The 15,690-nt window shown below is 49.9% G+C and overlaps 5 protein-coding genes across 5 annotated transcripts; 4 read left to right on the forward strand and 1 right to left on the reverse strand.

Annotated features, from left to right (window-relative positions):
• Window positions 1-6: 6 nt before the first annotated feature.
• On the forward strand, window positions 7-1,514 carry LOC128723352 (thioredoxin reductase-like selenoprotein T homolog CG3887). The gene is made up of 3 exons (XM_053817082.1): window positions 7-415; window positions 511-799; window positions 904-1,514. The coding sequence occupies exons 1-3, from the start codon at window positions 258-260 to the stop codon at window positions 1,063-1,065; spliced, it is 609 nt and encodes a 202-aa protein (XP_053673057.1). The 5' UTR covers window positions 7-257; the 3' UTR covers window positions 1,066-1,514.
• Window positions 1,515-3,664: 2,150 nt separating this feature from the next.
• On the forward strand, window positions 3,665-3,979 carry LOC128722453 (uncharacterized). The gene has a single exon (XM_053816115.1). The coding sequence runs from the start codon at window positions 3,665-3,667 to the stop codon at window positions 3,977-3,979; it is 315 nt and encodes a 104-aa protein (XP_053672090.1).
• A 45-nt stretch (window positions 3,980-4,024) lies between these two features.
• Window positions 4,025-9,663, forward strand: LOC128722456 (SPRY domain-containing SOCS box protein 3). Its single transcript, XM_053816119.1, has 3 exons — window positions 4,025-4,686; window positions 9,067-9,325; window positions 9,406-9,663. The coding sequence occupies exons 1-3, from the start codon at window positions 4,025-4,027 to the stop codon at window positions 9,661-9,663; spliced, it is 1,179 nt and encodes a 392-aa protein (XP_053672094.1).
• A 3,452-nt stretch (window positions 9,664-13,115) lies between these two features.
• LOC128727861 (eukaryotic translation initiation factor 3 subunit H) lies at window positions 13,116-14,537 on the forward strand. The gene is made up of 2 exons (XM_053821811.1): window positions 13,116-13,199; window positions 13,413-14,537. The coding sequence occupies exons 1-2, from the start codon at window positions 13,122-13,124 to the stop codon at window positions 14,340-14,342; spliced, it is 1,008 nt and encodes a 335-aa protein (XP_053677786.1). The 5' UTR covers window positions 13,116-13,121; the 3' UTR covers window positions 14,343-14,537.
• Window positions 14,538-14,639: 102 nt separating this feature from the next.
• LOC128723131 (ankyrin repeat domain-containing protein 39) lies at window positions 14,640-15,680 on the reverse strand. Its single transcript, XM_053816842.1, has 3 exons — window positions 15,501-15,680; window positions 15,201-15,404; window positions 14,640-15,124 (listed from the first exon to the last, which is right to left on the reverse strand). The coding sequence occupies exons 1-3, from the start codon at window positions 15,637-15,639 to the stop codon at window positions 14,883-14,885; spliced, it is 585 nt and encodes a 194-aa protein (XP_053672817.1). The 5' UTR covers window positions 15,640-15,680; the 3' UTR covers window positions 14,640-14,882.
• Between the last annotated feature and the right edge of the window lie 10 nt (window positions 15,681-15,690).

Here is a 15,690-nt window from a genome sequence, read left to right on the forward strand (position 1 = left end):
CTCGCCTTAAATCAGCGGTAAATTGTAACCATGTGACAAGGCTAGCTAAAGCTCAGGGATAGTTCAAGTCGTTCGCAAACATAAACGGCCATATCGGCCTACATCGTAAAACGAAGAAGAAGAGGAGGCAAAAACTAAGCCATAGCACATAGCCAAAACGCGAAGTGTGGAGATTGACTAGAGACCCGCATTTACTAAACTAATTAGAGTGGAAACGTTGCCCCGATACCCAATAGATATTACCACGTGTAGGTAAAATGTTACATTCACTGATAAGAAGGCACTTTAAGCTTCTGGCCGTGGTGCTGCTGGCCGGTGTGGCTCTGAGCACGGTTGTGGCCGAAAAGGAAATACCATTGACCAAGTTCAGCCAGGATGTTGGCGGTTACGGTGCTACGATGACGTTCCTCTACTGGTAAGAACAGCTACCGTTCCCCAAGCGAACGATCGAACCAAGGGATAAAACATTCCACAGAACCATGGCATTTATTTCGTATTATTCCTCCCCAGTTATTCCTGCGGCTATCGCAAAGCATTCGATGATTACTACAACATCATTCGCGAGAAGTATCCTGAAATTACGATCCGCGGTGGAAACTATGATCCGTCCGGGTTCAACATGCTGTTGTCGAAGGTGTTGCTGATCACCAAGCTCCTACTGATCATCGCCCTGATGTCCAACTACGACATCAGCCGCTACATTGGCAACCGGTTCGCCCCATGGTGGCAGTGGTGCTTCAACAACAAGCTGTACGCATCGATGATGATATTTTTCCTTGGCAACACCATAGAAGCTCAGGTAACGACGACCCTCGTACTCGTAATTTTACAACCATACACGCGGGCAAAGGCATTATTAACGATGTACATTTTTTGTTCTCCTTCTCCCTGCACCTAACATAGCTCATATCATCGGGCGCTTTTGAGATAACGCTTAACGATGTGCCCGTGTGGTCGAAGCTAGAGACAGGTCGATTTCCAGCACCACAAGAGATGTTCCAGATCATCGATAATCATCTCCAGTTCACCAATAAGATCGAACCAAATCCAGATTTCGTTAAATAAGCGACGGCGGGCGATGTAAGGTGATTCGTTTATTTCGTTCTCAGTAGTTGTTTTTGTGTTCTTTTAGTTGATTTTGTTTTCGTGTCAACAGAATACACATGTATTCTGTTCTGCAATATTTTTGTTTCGTTCTCCATGTTTCTTAATTGTTTTGTTGGTGTCGTTTTACGATGTAAAGACAGTTACATTTTACCGGGAGAAAGGACTTGATCAGGGGCATTTTTTTTCATTTCTGCAAGGGTTCGTTCACCTTTGAAAACACTCCTTTTCCTTTTCCCTATTCGTCGACGCCGCAGTATCGATAGATATTCAACATGTTTTACCAGTAACCGTGAACACAATAAGATACAAAACACGCTGAACTAGACTATAGGTGTAAGGCAATCTATTCGGTGGGTAGTATGGTGGAAAGTGTGTTGTATCCGTGCTGAATTGAATAAAATAATTTACCAAAATGATAATTGATGTGTGGGTACGGTTTACTAATAAGTCGCAGGTTAACCAGTAACACATTTTTTACATCGAAACGAGCGATATGCAAATGATTATTTGCTCAATGATAAGAACCGCTGTTGCATCGTGCGATAAAGACCAGGCTGGTGTATCTTCCCTCACCAAACGATTGCAGGGTTGTAGCAGAAGCCACACACCGTCGTGAAATGATTGTTCATACCAATCGAAAGGAAACTAACATTTTCCAAGTCCTTATTTCATGTTACGATGTACGTTAGTCATAACTTTGCTGGTGAAGGTGTTCGTTATGTGTTTCTATTAAATAATATCACTAATTAAATTTCCAAATCATATTCAATTTATTTTATATTTTTCAAATCGAATTGTACCACCTGTTCAAATCGATCAATATCAGCAAAAAAACTGAACGGAACTATTTCGCCAACGCTATCGTGCGCCCATAGTGCACGATTTTCCTTCCCATCCAATGCCTCTCAGCAAGGAGCCCTCTCAGCCGCCCGTTTTCCCTGCGTTCGTACGTACGCACTGTTTACGACCCTTCTTTTTCCTTCCAAAACAAATCTGTCTCACTTGCGTTCGACCCGGCGCAAATGCGGATCGATAGCGGGAGGAAAACACGGCCACACGCCAGCCGTCGGAGAGCAACACAAAAGCCTTCTCAACCCCCGCTCGAAAGAAGGGTGCTCGCGAAGTGCGCGACCGCGGGCAGGGAAGCAAAGCAAACCATTATTCTCTCGTCCCTTCGCATCGGGGTTGTTTGCGAGCACGTGTGTGTGTGTGTGGTGGAATTGGTTGGGAGGGCACAAACACCAAGGCCAGATGGTCCGGCCTGCTTAGATCCTTATTTTCCACCTAAAGGACTGTTTACAAGTCGAATGGAATCGTATGGTGAATGCTGTTTTTTGCCACACGAAATACCCGAACCAGGACATTAACGATGAAGAATTCAAGTATCTTTACAAAATTCAGCCCAGATGAATATCCTAGTGAAGGACTATCATATCTATCTCCCATATTTCGAACAGTATCCCAACTGCGCACATTTCGTTCGCTGCTGGATATCCTGGATGTCCTGCCAGCTGATCAATTCTGCGCCCCCATTTTAAACAGCATCAGGGGCGAACTGTAAACTGGCCTTAACGAGATTTCGCCATCATCACATTGTCGTCAGCAGGGTGCTTATCAGCAACGGCACTGCCTACTAGGACCCCCTACATCAGACGAGTCTGTTAGTCTGTGTGTGTTTTGTGCAGAGGATTCGAACCTCTTTTGCTGCCATTTCCGGTGCAGCCTGTGGTGTAGTTTTCTATTTTTTTTTGCATAATCTCCAGTGCAAACGTTGCCTCCCCACACCCACAAAGGACGATTCAACCCCCACGGGGCTTTCTCCGACAGCAACAGCAGCAACCCGAGCGTTGCATTGCTCCGGATGAATCAACAGCACGGCAGTGCGCCGTCGCAGTAGCCCGAACCCGGACGGGGACGGGAAAAACCACACCCTCCCCCCCCGTGTTTTCCCACAGCCTGTCCGTGTGCGTGTGTGTGTGTGTGCGGTGCAACTCCGTGAGGCACAAGTGCCACACAGCGCAAAGGAAGACGGTGGTTGCGCTCTCAAACACGCAGCGCCTGCCTACTCGGATGGTTGTGGCTCGGTGAACGTGTCGCTTGGTCGTGTGGTCGGTCGGAAAAATCGCACCAGTGAGTGAGTGGAAAACGGAAATCGATTGACGCGAAACGAACAAGAAAAAAAAAGTCGGCAAAATGTGCACATCGTCCGGGCAGCGTGCGCCACACTGGTGCCCGTAGCCTGCAGCTCAAAACCGTCGTGAAACCCACCACCCGGAAGGAAAGGAAAATCGCACACACAATCATCCCTACGGTTCTTACCACACGGGGGTTCTGGCCTGCCACTCTTCGGCACGGCATCCTGCGATCCTGCGTGGTTTCCACGCAACGACGGTCGGTGCGAAAATTCGCTCCCCCCCCCTCCCCTCCCGCCATCCGCTGGGCGCTTGTTTCACGAGTGTGCGTGCGCGAGAGTGTAGTAAGGGTTGTTTAACACCCCGCCCGGCCCCGGTACGTCGCGTGGGCTGCGCAAAAAAAAAACCACCCGTAAGGTCTCCGCATGACTCTGATACTGATACTGCTGTTCCTGAAAAACATTTGCGTCTTCCTGAACAAGCTCGTGCTGCGGTGCTACAACTCGTTCCTCATCCACCCGAACCACGGCCATCTGGACGCGGGCAAACACGGCGGAGGGGGAGGCGGTGGCGGCGGCGGTGGTGGTGGAGGAAGCGGTGGCTTCGGTAGCCACAGTGGCCACGGTGGCCACTTTGGGACGGGACTCGGGGTGCGTCCGCGTCGCACGCGCCGCAACCGAGCGGAACTGATGCTCCACCGGGGGAGCGAGGGAGGAGCGCACTACTACAACCACTACTGAGGCACGAGCGGGGCACTGGCGGGGCGGGCTACCCCCGGAGAATGCATGAGTGTTAGACCGCCGTCACCGCGTTCGCTGAGGGCGAGAAGTCGTTGTGCCGTTGCATCGCGGGCCAACTCCGGCACCGGAACAAGGACGACGACGGTCGTTGTCGGTGACGACGAGGACGAACTGATGACGATCAACGAGGGCCGGAACGTGGGTGGAGGAAGTGGAAGTGGTGCTGGTGGTATTGGTGGTGGTGGTGGTGGTACAGGAGGTGTCCATGGGCCATCACTGGATGGTGGAGGGCTCGTTTCACACGTTCACCAACCATCAGACTCGTCATCGTCATCGTCCTCGTCGTCCAGCTCGTCGGAGAGTGGTGGTGATGGGGGTGGTTTGATGCGGGGTGCTGAGGACGATCGGTCCCCAACGGATGGAGGCGATGGTTCGATGGAAGCCGGAGCGCTGTACAGCGAAGAGTACCCGCAGGCACCGTACAAACCTGGCCACGAGCGACCACTCGTGAACGGTTGCGAGGATCTGTGGGTCTGGAATAAGCGTGACCGATCGAAGGAGGCGTGGCTCAGTCGATCCGACAACCGGCGGGTGTATTTTCACCCAAACTGGAGCAAGGGTACGGCCGGGATCCGAGGAACGCGCGTGCTAAACAACGGCCGCTACTACTGGGAAATCAGTCTATCGCATCGCGTCTTCGGCACAAGGTAAGGAAAATCGATATTCGCCAAGGGGCGAAAACCTGTTATCATTCCACCAACACCACCAGCAGCAGCAGCAGCAGCAGCAGCAACAGCAGTACGGCGGGCAATCATAAATCCATCCCAGCAACCATTGCCAACGGTGTCTCTGTCTCACGCACTGGACGCGAACTCTCGCTCTAGCAGACGTCAGATCCTTTCGCGTGCTGCAAAAACAATCCCCCTAGTGTCATCGCGAGGCGAATGTGGGTTACGTCAAGCACACACACACACACCCACGCACCGCCAGTCGGGAACGGCGGGTGGCATGGAAAAACGAACGCGAGGGTGATAATGGAAAAAAAGGGCCCGAGCCCACGCGTAGTCGAGTTTTCCCGTCTGACAGCGAACGCCACCCGAAAAATATGACATCGCCCGGGGAGGGGGTGGAAAAGTGAGCCAAAGGACGAACCAGGAGTGTGATGGGGGGTCAACTTTCCACCCCTCCCCCCTCCCCCACCAAACACTGGGTGAAAAATGCTCCAGTTGTAATAACGCGCGCGCGGACAGCGCAACGTGGCATTTTGTGGTCCGGTTGTTATGTCTGTGCGTTTCCTTTTTCCTGGCTTCCGTGCTTCGTTGTTTTCTTGTCTTTTCTGTGGCCCCCATTCCCCTGCGACGCCATGGGTGGGCCACTAATTGGAAGCATGCCACCGCGGGTCGGGCGGGTTTCCTTTTCGCGATGGGACAGCAACACAAAAAAAGGGCTGGCTGGCTCATTTGTTGATTCACCGCACTTTGCCCTCGGGCGGGGCGCCATTTTGGCCTTTGTTTTTTTTTTTTTTAGGAGAGGGCAGGGGGAGTAGGTCCTTTTCTCCAACGTGTGTGGAGCCGTCATTGTTGTTTCCTTCAACGCGCTTCATTGTTGTGGGATTTCATTTTTCCTTTTTTCCAGCTCTACGCTGGCATTCTTGTTGAAGGAAAACTGAGTCGTTTTCCAGCAATAGTGGGAATTTTGGAATGGCCGCTCGATTCCACGGTGAATTATTGAACTGACACGAGTTCCTTACTCCCTTCGGCCGGTTCCTCTCCGCCGCACTAATGTTTAACGATTAACCTCATCAACCCCTAGCAGGAGAAGAGCACGAACGAACGAAAGCAAACAAGAGTACATGGTACAACTTTATTTCGGGACTATCAGGACTCCCGCGGACTGTGCCGTCGCTCGTCTCGACCGTCGATATAATGAGGAAAAAGTTTTCCACGCGCAGTAAAACTTACCCCGGCGAACCGGTTTCGAGGGCCACGGGAGAAGGGGAAAATAACGAACCACCCGCGCCGAACGGAGGGAAAATAATAAAAACGCCACCCAAGCAGATAGCAGCAGAGAGGATGTGTGTGTGAGTGGTCGGGTAATAAACTTCCTCCCACAACCTCCCACGGGGGTGGGGGCGGTTTCGCTGTGCAGTTTTCGCTGAATCAGCAGGAGCAGCAAAAAAAAATGGCGAGCCAATTCGTGGTGTGCGCTTGTTTGCTGCTCGAACAGGATCGCCTTACGCCGGAGTGGAGCAAGGATGCGAAAAACAAGAAAATTCCAATAGTTTATCGCCATCAGCAGCAGCAGCAGCAGCAGCAGAACTAATAGCGTAATCTTCGTGCGATCGTAAACAGGGGGACATGTTCTTTGCACGCTTTTCCACGCCCGACTCGGAAGCGAAAGTAGTTTGCCGAAAGGACTTTCACAAAATAAGGTCCTTGCTGGACCGTAATTTATCATAATCAATTGTCCCCGCCGCCAAACGGTACATTCGCTTTTTCCGAGACCGTCGTTGCTTGGGTAAACACTTTCGTCCTGCGACACCTCGACCGTGTCCTTGGGCAGGTAAAACGGACAGGATAAACGCAGGACGCAGAACACACGCACATCGACCGCCGGAAAGTTGCCATTTCCGATCGAACCATGTTTGATAGACGGTCGAGCATCCCGGGGTTTCCTTCCACTCGAGTTTTCCCACCTCTCCGGATCGTTACATCAACCCCTGGGAGGGTGCTTTTCGCTTTCCGGGAAATTATTTTAATGACCAGTGTGTCGGTGGTGGTGAGTGGGTGGGTGGAAGAATAGCGGCGACGGCGGCGGATTGTGGTTTAGCACTTTCCAGACGCCCTAATTGATGCCATAAATCGTTGTATTTTCGACCGGCCCTTTCAGCCCCGGCCCAGCGCGTGAACTCGCGTGTTTTTCCTCGAGAGGAGGTCCTTTGTCTGGTGCACACAAAAAAAGGCCACCTCCACCGGAAGAAAAAACCCTCCCCGAGGAGTACGTGTCGCGCGAGGATGCTTGGATGGATGCCTCACCCACACTCGTCTGACGCTGGCAAAGGACTACTTCGGGGCCCTGGAATGTGAGGGACGAATTTGAAGGCACCATGTGTGTGTGTGTGTGTGTGTGTGAGACTCTGAAGCACCCTTACACGATGAGGGAAGGTCTTTAAAAAATTCATTTTGATTTACAACCGGTCGGTGGATCGCCAGCGAGTGGCTGAACGCGAAGTAAATGGCAGGTCTTGGCGCATCGAGAATCAAAAAAAAACGCCACCAAACAAGTCGCACACGGTCGTACCGCAAGTGCCTTGCAGGAAGAGGTCCTCGAGGTTTCAAGGATGTCAACCATGTGCCCTGGCGGTCTGTGTTCGTTGTCTTTCGTTCACACTCCACCGCAATTTATGGCGCGACGACCGGGTTGTTTCCTTCCTGCAAAACGGTGCCGGTTCATGCGACAAAAATGTCCCTTCGAGAGTTTCTGCTCGTTTCAACGGAAGTTCGTGTGTGTGTGTTTTGAGACAGTAAAACGGTTTGCCCTTTGGCGTTGCATAAGTAAGACCGGTGGACGGGTTTTTCACTGGGCGCAAATATTTTACCTTCTCGAACTGTTAATGGGAGCAGAGCAGAATTTGTCATCCATTTTATGGGCACATTTCTTCACCGAAGATAACTCTTCGAAGGTGCCTTATGTTAAAAATACCACGAACTTCAGTCAGTCCTAAATCTGATCAGACGACCCGGTGGGCTCGGATAACACATTTCTCGATGGAAGAATGTCGATGTGAACCAAAAAAAGGGACAAGGAAACGAACATGCAAGAATGAGAGAAATAAAGACAGAGAGAGAGAGAGATGATCTAATTTTTAATTAAAATTACAGCGCTCACTCCCTTGCGTGTCTGCGTTGAAGTACCGGCGCAAGGATACGCGTCTGAAATAACAAACAGACCATTCCCCCAGCACGGGGCAGGCAAGCACAAAATAGGGTGCCATTTTGGAGCAAAAAAGGGGCTGGCGCTTTTCTTGGGCGTTTCGTGCCGCCTCATTCTTTCGGGGAAGATTTAATTTTGTACCTCGCAAGGTTCTCTTTGTTCATCTCTCTATTAACCGGAAATTACTCGATGAAGCTGTAGGCTGATTTGATCCTGGTGTCCTGCCGAACGTGGCCACGTTCGAGAGCCCTACCGGCTCACGGGAAATCCATGGGCTCGGCACTAAGCCTTTTTGGAAAATGGCGGCACATTAAGAACCACTTTTGCCGTTTTGCTTATTAATAAGTGGCTTCAACACGTTGGGGCCAGAGAAGGAGCAGATTGAAACGTAGCGACAGACAACTGCGAAATGGGAGGTGTACTTGTGGGTGTACTAAAGGTACCTCCACCTCAAAGTTCGCTTAATTGAAGGAGCGTTTTGGGTTGAGATTTGGAGCACCGAGATGGTGCCGTTCCACGGTGGGGAATTAATTATTCTGAATGGGTTGTTCAGTTTCCCATTTCGGAAGCGAATGAACGAATCGGATGCCCTTGCCCTTGCCCTTGCCATGTAGAGCAGCGACACAGCCTTTTGGTCCCTTATTTCCGTCACTTATCTAAATGCAGATTTATGGCGGAACCTTTCTTCGTCTCAGCCGTTTATCTCGACGGTCTGTTAGGAAAAAGCGAGTTCCCCAGACATTGGGTTAGAGCGAATTAAAGGTCCAGTTTCCTACGCCACCATTTTATCTCGTGCTCCTCACGCGGCAGGATTACGCCAGTACGTGATGTTTGCTTTGAGCCGTTTCGAAAGTGGTCTGTGCTTGTGGAGGGATTAGTTTTATGCGGTTCGAAGGCATCCCATGTCCTGACCACACGGATTCCACGGTAAAGGTTTTTTTCCCCACCCAAACCGAGCTCAAACATTTAAGTTCCTTCCCGGCTGGGTCGGCTGGGCGAGATTTATCACCATAAACCGAAAGTCCACTTCCGCTTTTAGGGGTTTATAACTACTGCTGTGTGGCTTCACTGCTAGATCCTTATCGCGTTTTAACTCTCTCCTTTCTCTCTCTCTCTCTCTCTCTCTCTCTCTCTCTCTCTCTCTCTCGTTGCAGCATGATGTTTGGTATTGGCACGAAAAAAGCCCGGCTGCACGTCAACATGTTCACGAACCTGCTCGGGGAGGACCGAAATGGGTGGGGCCTTTCGCACAAGGGGCTCCTGTGGCATGCCGGCGTCGCCCGGAACTACACCAAGCGCTTCAAGGAGAACCAACCGGCCAAGATTGGGCTGCTGTTTGATGGCATCGCGGGCACACTGACGTACTACAAGGACGACGTTTGTCTGGGTGTTGCTTTCCGCGGGTTAAACGAGGTAAGATCCATTCTTTCGACGACTCCAATCGAGAGACTAAAAGACGGCTTTTTTTCTCATCCCCACGTCCCCACCAACAGGTACGAGAACCACTCTACCCGATCGTTTGTTCGACGGCGGCCAAAACGGAAATGATGCTGTCGGAGACGCGGCGTGACTTTGTCAACCTGCAGGACCGGTGCCGGGCCATCATCATCAAGCACGTGAACACACGGGAAAAGCTCGATCGGCTCGCGTTGCCGTACTTCATTAAAAACTACCTTGCGGAAGCCGTTACCGAGGGCAGCGCCGTCATAAAGGTGCGCAAGTTGCAAGTGATCGATCAGTACCTTTTCTAAGTGACTGAGCGTGCTCGATACGCTTGTGGCCGCCTCGTGGTTCACAGTAGCTCAATTTAATTTGTTAGTTCTTTGCCACCGCACGTCTTGTAACGTTTAGGCCCTATTTTTAAGTTGTTATCACACGCCCGCTAGCTCGTGGTAGGCGGCATTTCGTCAGTGCATAGTCAGCAGCCGGTTCCTTAACAAGTGCGTGTGCTAATTTATTTTTTGCCACAGGGTGGATTCACCATTCGGTGAGATGCACACCCTACAAGACGAGTCACTCTAGTCAGTCTAGTCAGCGGCGAGGTATGGACGGCCGTCACGACGGCGTTCGCCTCCGGTGATCATGATAACCAAAATTTAGTAAAAACCACAAAGACATTCGTATTGTGAAGTTTCTGCTCTAGACGTAAACCTCACCTGGAGCTGGTTTTTAGGCATAAGACGAAAGCGATCGCCATGTGCGGCAGGGCTTTTGACCATTGTACATAGTCATCTCTGAACGGTGAAACCGCTGGCCACAGGCAGCATATGGCAACATAGCATGTAAGGAGGAGCAACATAATGTGTGGCAACATTCGTAATCGTTCGATTAAACCAGCTAGGCTTAAGAAGGTTAGATGAACTGAGGTGTGAATGTGGATTCCGTGTGAGCTCGTGGCATATGCTTAGGAGAGGACGTTGAACGAGTGCGAACAATGAATGGTGGCATCGGAATTGAACTGTGTGCATGGGAGAACAGGTCTTTGGCGAGATGTGACATCAAACATGCTGGTGTGCGGCCGTGGGTAGAATGTGATTAATTGCTAGTCGTATTTATTGTTTTTTTTTTTAAACATTACCTCTATTGTTAATTGTTGCATTGGCATGAAACCGATGTGTCGATACCGCTTATGTTCCTTATTGGGGTATGGGTTTGTTATCATTTGCTAATGAAGCATTAGAATGTGAACTTGCGTTTAAGTTCCTTTCACCGGCCTGCCACCGCGAGTGTTGACCATCTCGATAGGGATTTGTTTGCAGAGTGAACGTGAGTCGATCAAAATTATGAGACTAAAAACCAAAAGGAGATACATTTCGGTACATTTCCGAATCCGCCGGGTGGACCTAGTCGATAAAGAACAAGCAAACAACCAAACGAACAACAAAAAGAAATCTCCTCTTTCGTTGACGTATTCTCTTCTGTTTCAAAATTTTTAACGGGACACGATCGGCTCGATCGGCGTTCGGCTGCATTAAAGGGTGCGGGCATTGCGTCGCACCCTTGCAGCTTCGTCGTCGTCCGGCACGATCTACCCAACGGAGCACAAATGTAAACTATGAATTTTGGAATTTAAGCGATAGAAGAAAAAAGAAACTAAAGGCAAAACTTAATAAGAAACTCATTCGGGTACCTTTTCGGGAGGTTAGGCAAAATTATTAGGATAATAGGAAGCACGTGGGACTGACCGTGGTGGATCGGTGAGGAGGAGCCTGCAAGGACGCCACCCAAGGGTGGCCGATGAAGAGGCGTATCCTCGCGACCACGTGGTCTCGGGAAGAGCGTGAACTAGAAATAACGAACGACCGGGTTCGCGGGGGATACTTTTGAACCCGCGCACGTGTTAGTCTGATAAGAGCTCTCTACTTGTATTTGGCAACTGGTTTAGGCACAAAATTACCACCCTTTCGTACCGAACTCATTGGCAATGGACGTTTTTTGGGCAACAACTTGTGTGACAGTGTGTGCGTATGTGTGTTCGTATAATTGAAAGTGCTTTGAGTAGGGTGGGTTGATACGTTTCGAAAAGGAACTGCATCCTCTATGTATTACACGATACACCCCGAGAACGACAGTATTGTGGTTACCTTATTTGGGCATAAGACTTCCCGTGCTTACTGCCAATCGGCTCACGATCGCAGGTCGTTAGAGGAGAGACGGCAGGAGCGTTAGGTTTTTTTTTGTCCAGCTTTCTTCTCCAAGTAGTGAAACGAATCGAATCATTCCACTGGCGAAGAGTCGATCTCAGATGCGCACAGTTAGTAGAATTATTTGAAGGTACCCCCTTGGTCTTCATTTTCTAGTCAGTAAGCACCATAAACCAACCTTCCCCCCAAATACGTTATTCGCCATTCGCCCGATGAAACCGTAGTATAGTGGAGCAAACTTTGAAACTTAAATCTAAATATCTCATCGTACATCTACGCGCCATAAGCAAGCCTCTCCGAGTGAAACAGTGTATATTACATATATATTAATATCGCTAACGTACGCATCAGCACCCCGACATCCTTGAGGGGTGCCAGGGATCGTACTAAACGAATCAATGTCTACTTAATGGAAAATAACGGTGAGAATAGCGCGTCGGGGAACGTTTGGTTTGGAGGGCGATGAGTAGCTGCTTCCCAGTAAACGATATCCTTGTGTAAAAAACAAAAGGAAACAAACATTTCGCGTTTGGCAACGGGTAGAAGATGAAAGTTTAGAAACCCTTTAACACTTTTCGATAAACGATTAACATGTATTCCAATAAGTAAGCAAAGTGTCAACACATCATCAGCGTTTGGAGGAAAGCAACTCAACGGCTGTAATGGTTTGATTTTGGTGGTTCAACGCAGGAATTACTCTTCCGTTTCCGGTTGCGTGTCCGGTCAGGTGGTAAACAGAGCTTTTCTTTTTGCATACGTGCTAGCTAGTCGATACATAATTTGTAACCCATTCCACCACGTAGTGCCCAACGGAATCGATAGGCCATCGAAAGTGCAATAGCATGAGAAAGTGCATAAGAACCCTCCGTGCGCGGGGAGGAACCCTCCGTGCGCGGGGAGGAGGAGAATAAGTAATTTATCTATGTGTCATTACGCTCTAGTCGTTCGCGTGCCACGTAATTTCAAGCCACACAGGAAACATCCAAGTTTAAGATTAGGTAAATGATCGCGTTCATGATCAAGCGATCCAGATGCAAAGTTTGGGGAAACACAGCCCCGTGAAAGGCTACGTTCATTTGAAATAGATTTTAGAAGTTTAGATTGCTTTTTCACAGGAAAACCTTTAAATGATTGGTAAATTTAACGTATGGTTTGCTGTATGGATTGGTGCAAAAGCCCGCAAATTTATGATACAGAAACGATGAAATACATGAAGCTACGAACTGATGTAAACTGGTGCCGCGGTGTTGAATTTTCAGTGTGAGAATACAGTGGGTCGAGCACGTGTTCACCCGCCACGTGGTAGCGTGATTACCACGTGCTCGCGAGATTGGCTCAATGATTTTTGGGATCCTTTTTAAAACATTCCACAGCATCGTTGTTGCAAATAATTTCTTTACTTCAGTTTGTAACGTCCATTTAATTTCAATTTATTGCTACGTTCGGAGACCGGTGCCAAACCACTGTGCGCGTCTACAGCGCATGTCCTGTCAAATGGCTGTCAGTCTAGAGAGCGAATGTCACATCGTTAACGTCACTTCATTCCTTCTCCATAAAACACGAAAATGGCAAGCCGTGGTGGAAATCGTGGTCGCTCCCAGCCTGTGGATAATACCATTTCTTACGTCCAGTGCGATGGCCTGGTAAGTGAAATTACGTATCCGCGTTGATTCCCGCGTCCTAGCGACTCGCGATGCGTGGTACGATGCCTGGAAAAACGATATCCAATGCCCTCGGTTCGGTGCGGAGGGCCGCAATGCGTGGCTTTGTGTAGTTCCGTGCGTGCGCTTGTGTGTTCATCGATGGTTTGTCATGAAAGTGCTTCACAAATTCATACGATTTTTCTTTTTTCGTAGACGGCAATGAAAATGGTGAAACATTGCCATGAGGAATCGCTGAACAACATGGAAGTGGCGCAGGGTGCCCTGCTCGGTCTGGTGGTGGACGATCGGCTGGAAATCACCAACTGCTTTCCGTTCCCGAAGTCCGACGAGACTATCGACGAGGAGGAGTACCAGCTGAACATGATGCGTCGCTTGCGGCGTGTAAACGTGGACCATTTCCACGTCGGTTGGTACCAGAGCGCGGATGTGGGCAACTTCCTGTCCGTCACGCTGCTCGAGTCGCAGTACCACTACCAGACTAACATCGAGGAGTCGGTGGTCGTGATTTACGACACGCAAAAGTCGGCCCGTGGCTTCCTGACGCTGAAGGCGTACCGGCTGACGCCTCAGGCAATCGCCATGTACAAGGAGCGTGATTTCACGCCCGAAGCGCTGCGCAATCTGAAGGTAGGCTACGAGAACCTGTTCATCGAGATCCCGATCGTGATCACGAACTCGGCGCTGTGCAACATTATGATGACGGAGCTCACGGAAATGGTGCCGGAAGAGGAGGGTACGCACTTCCTCGACCTCGGTACGGCGTCCGTGCTCGAGAATCACCTGCGCTGCATGATGGACCGGGTGGACGAGCTGAACCACGAAGCGACCAAGTTCAACAAATACCAGCAAGCTGCCATCCGGCAAGAGCAGGAGAAGCACCGGATGTTGGCGAAGCACGCCCAGGAGAACGCGGCACGCGTCGCCAAGGGTGAGCAAGCCATTCCGGAGGAGGAAGTCAACAAGCTGTTCCGCCCGATTCCGGTACCGACGCGCCTGAACCCGATGATCGTGTCCGGGCAGATCAACACGTACGCTCAGCACATTTCTCAGTTCTGTTCGCAATCACTGGCCAAGCTGTACATGACGCAAGCGCTCCAGAATGCAAAGGATAACAAGCAGTAAGGCGACGATTTATTGCTGAAAATCTGCATACGACGTTCCATTCGATTGAAGTAAGTAACAGTGAAGGTGGTTGAGAAGGAACTAAGTATATAAGTGTAGGGGAGAACTCGACAGTGTGGATTAAGTATATAATATACGAAAATGAACCACCTTTCTTTCGTGACGATAAAAAGACACGCGAGAACGTGGGACAGACCAAAAGATGCCGTTACCGTTTGTTGGCCTAACGACCTCCGAAATGTGTAGAAGCAATTTTTTAAAGTTCAATTAGCTCTCATTTATTTAGATTTGTCTATTACAAAGGCGCATATACACACACACACGTACGCACATTCTTACCTAAGCTTTAAAACAAAAAAGGCCTTGTGCGAAATGTTACCTCGCTTCTTGATTTAGGCGCGCAATCAGATAAAGAACAGACTTTTCCGTGCAGCGGTAGGAAAGGAGTGCATCCTGGTAAGCGATTTGGGAAAAGGGACCACGTGCGTTGTCGAAGCTGCGTAAAAGAGGAGGAACAAGGAGTTTTGCGAAAGGACAGAGTTATCCTGCCAGTAGGTTTCTAAGCTCGTGCGAATTAGTCTGATGCTCGCGCACAAGATCGATCGGTTTCTGCTGGCGAGCGTCCTCCATGCGACATAGAGTGGGGTCACGTTGTACCAGCAGCTGGCAACACAGAAGGTGTCCATTTTCAGCCGCCCGATGAAGTGCTGTGCGGCCATCGTTGTCTCTATGAAGCGGATTCGCGTCGTGCGCCAGCAGCAACTGGACGATCTTGGAGTGCCCTGGAAGGTGTGGAATGGATAATCGCGTGATAGTAAGCACGGACGGATAACATAGGCTCGGATTAACGGCGCTTACCCATCATCGCAGCTCGGTGTAGTGCCGTAACGCCACCATTCGTCACTTCGTCGACTCCAAGACCACGCGAAAGAAGCAACAGACAAGCATCATGGTGGCCACTGCGTGCGGCGTAGTGAAGGGCGGTGTACCCACAGCTATCCCGGTCGTTAAGGTGTCCTTTGGTAATTAGCATATCCAAGCGTTCGATCTCGTTGTTCATCGCTAACGATAACAATAGGGGAAAAGCAAAGGTATCAGTAGATATACTTGAGATAAGTGGTCCATCCATCGGGCAATAATGGACGTGCATTACCTTACCGGCGCTCCATATACCACGATCAAAATCCAGCTCAGTTAACGACTGCGTCGCTACGACCCCTTTGGTCGAACATTTCGTGTGATCGTGGCAATCGCCATGTCCCCCTTGATCCTTGAGTTGATCATTCATAGCTGCCATTGGGGGATTGGGCGCTAATTGCCACTGGCGTCGTAATCTAAGCGGCCGGTG

Source organism: Anopheles nili, chromosome 3, assembly GCF_943737925.1.
Source record: "Anopheles nili chromosome 3, idAnoNiliSN_F5_01, whole genome shotgun sequence".
Lineage (NCBI taxonomy): Eukaryota > Metazoa > Arthropoda > Insecta > Diptera > Culicidae > Anopheles > Anopheles nili.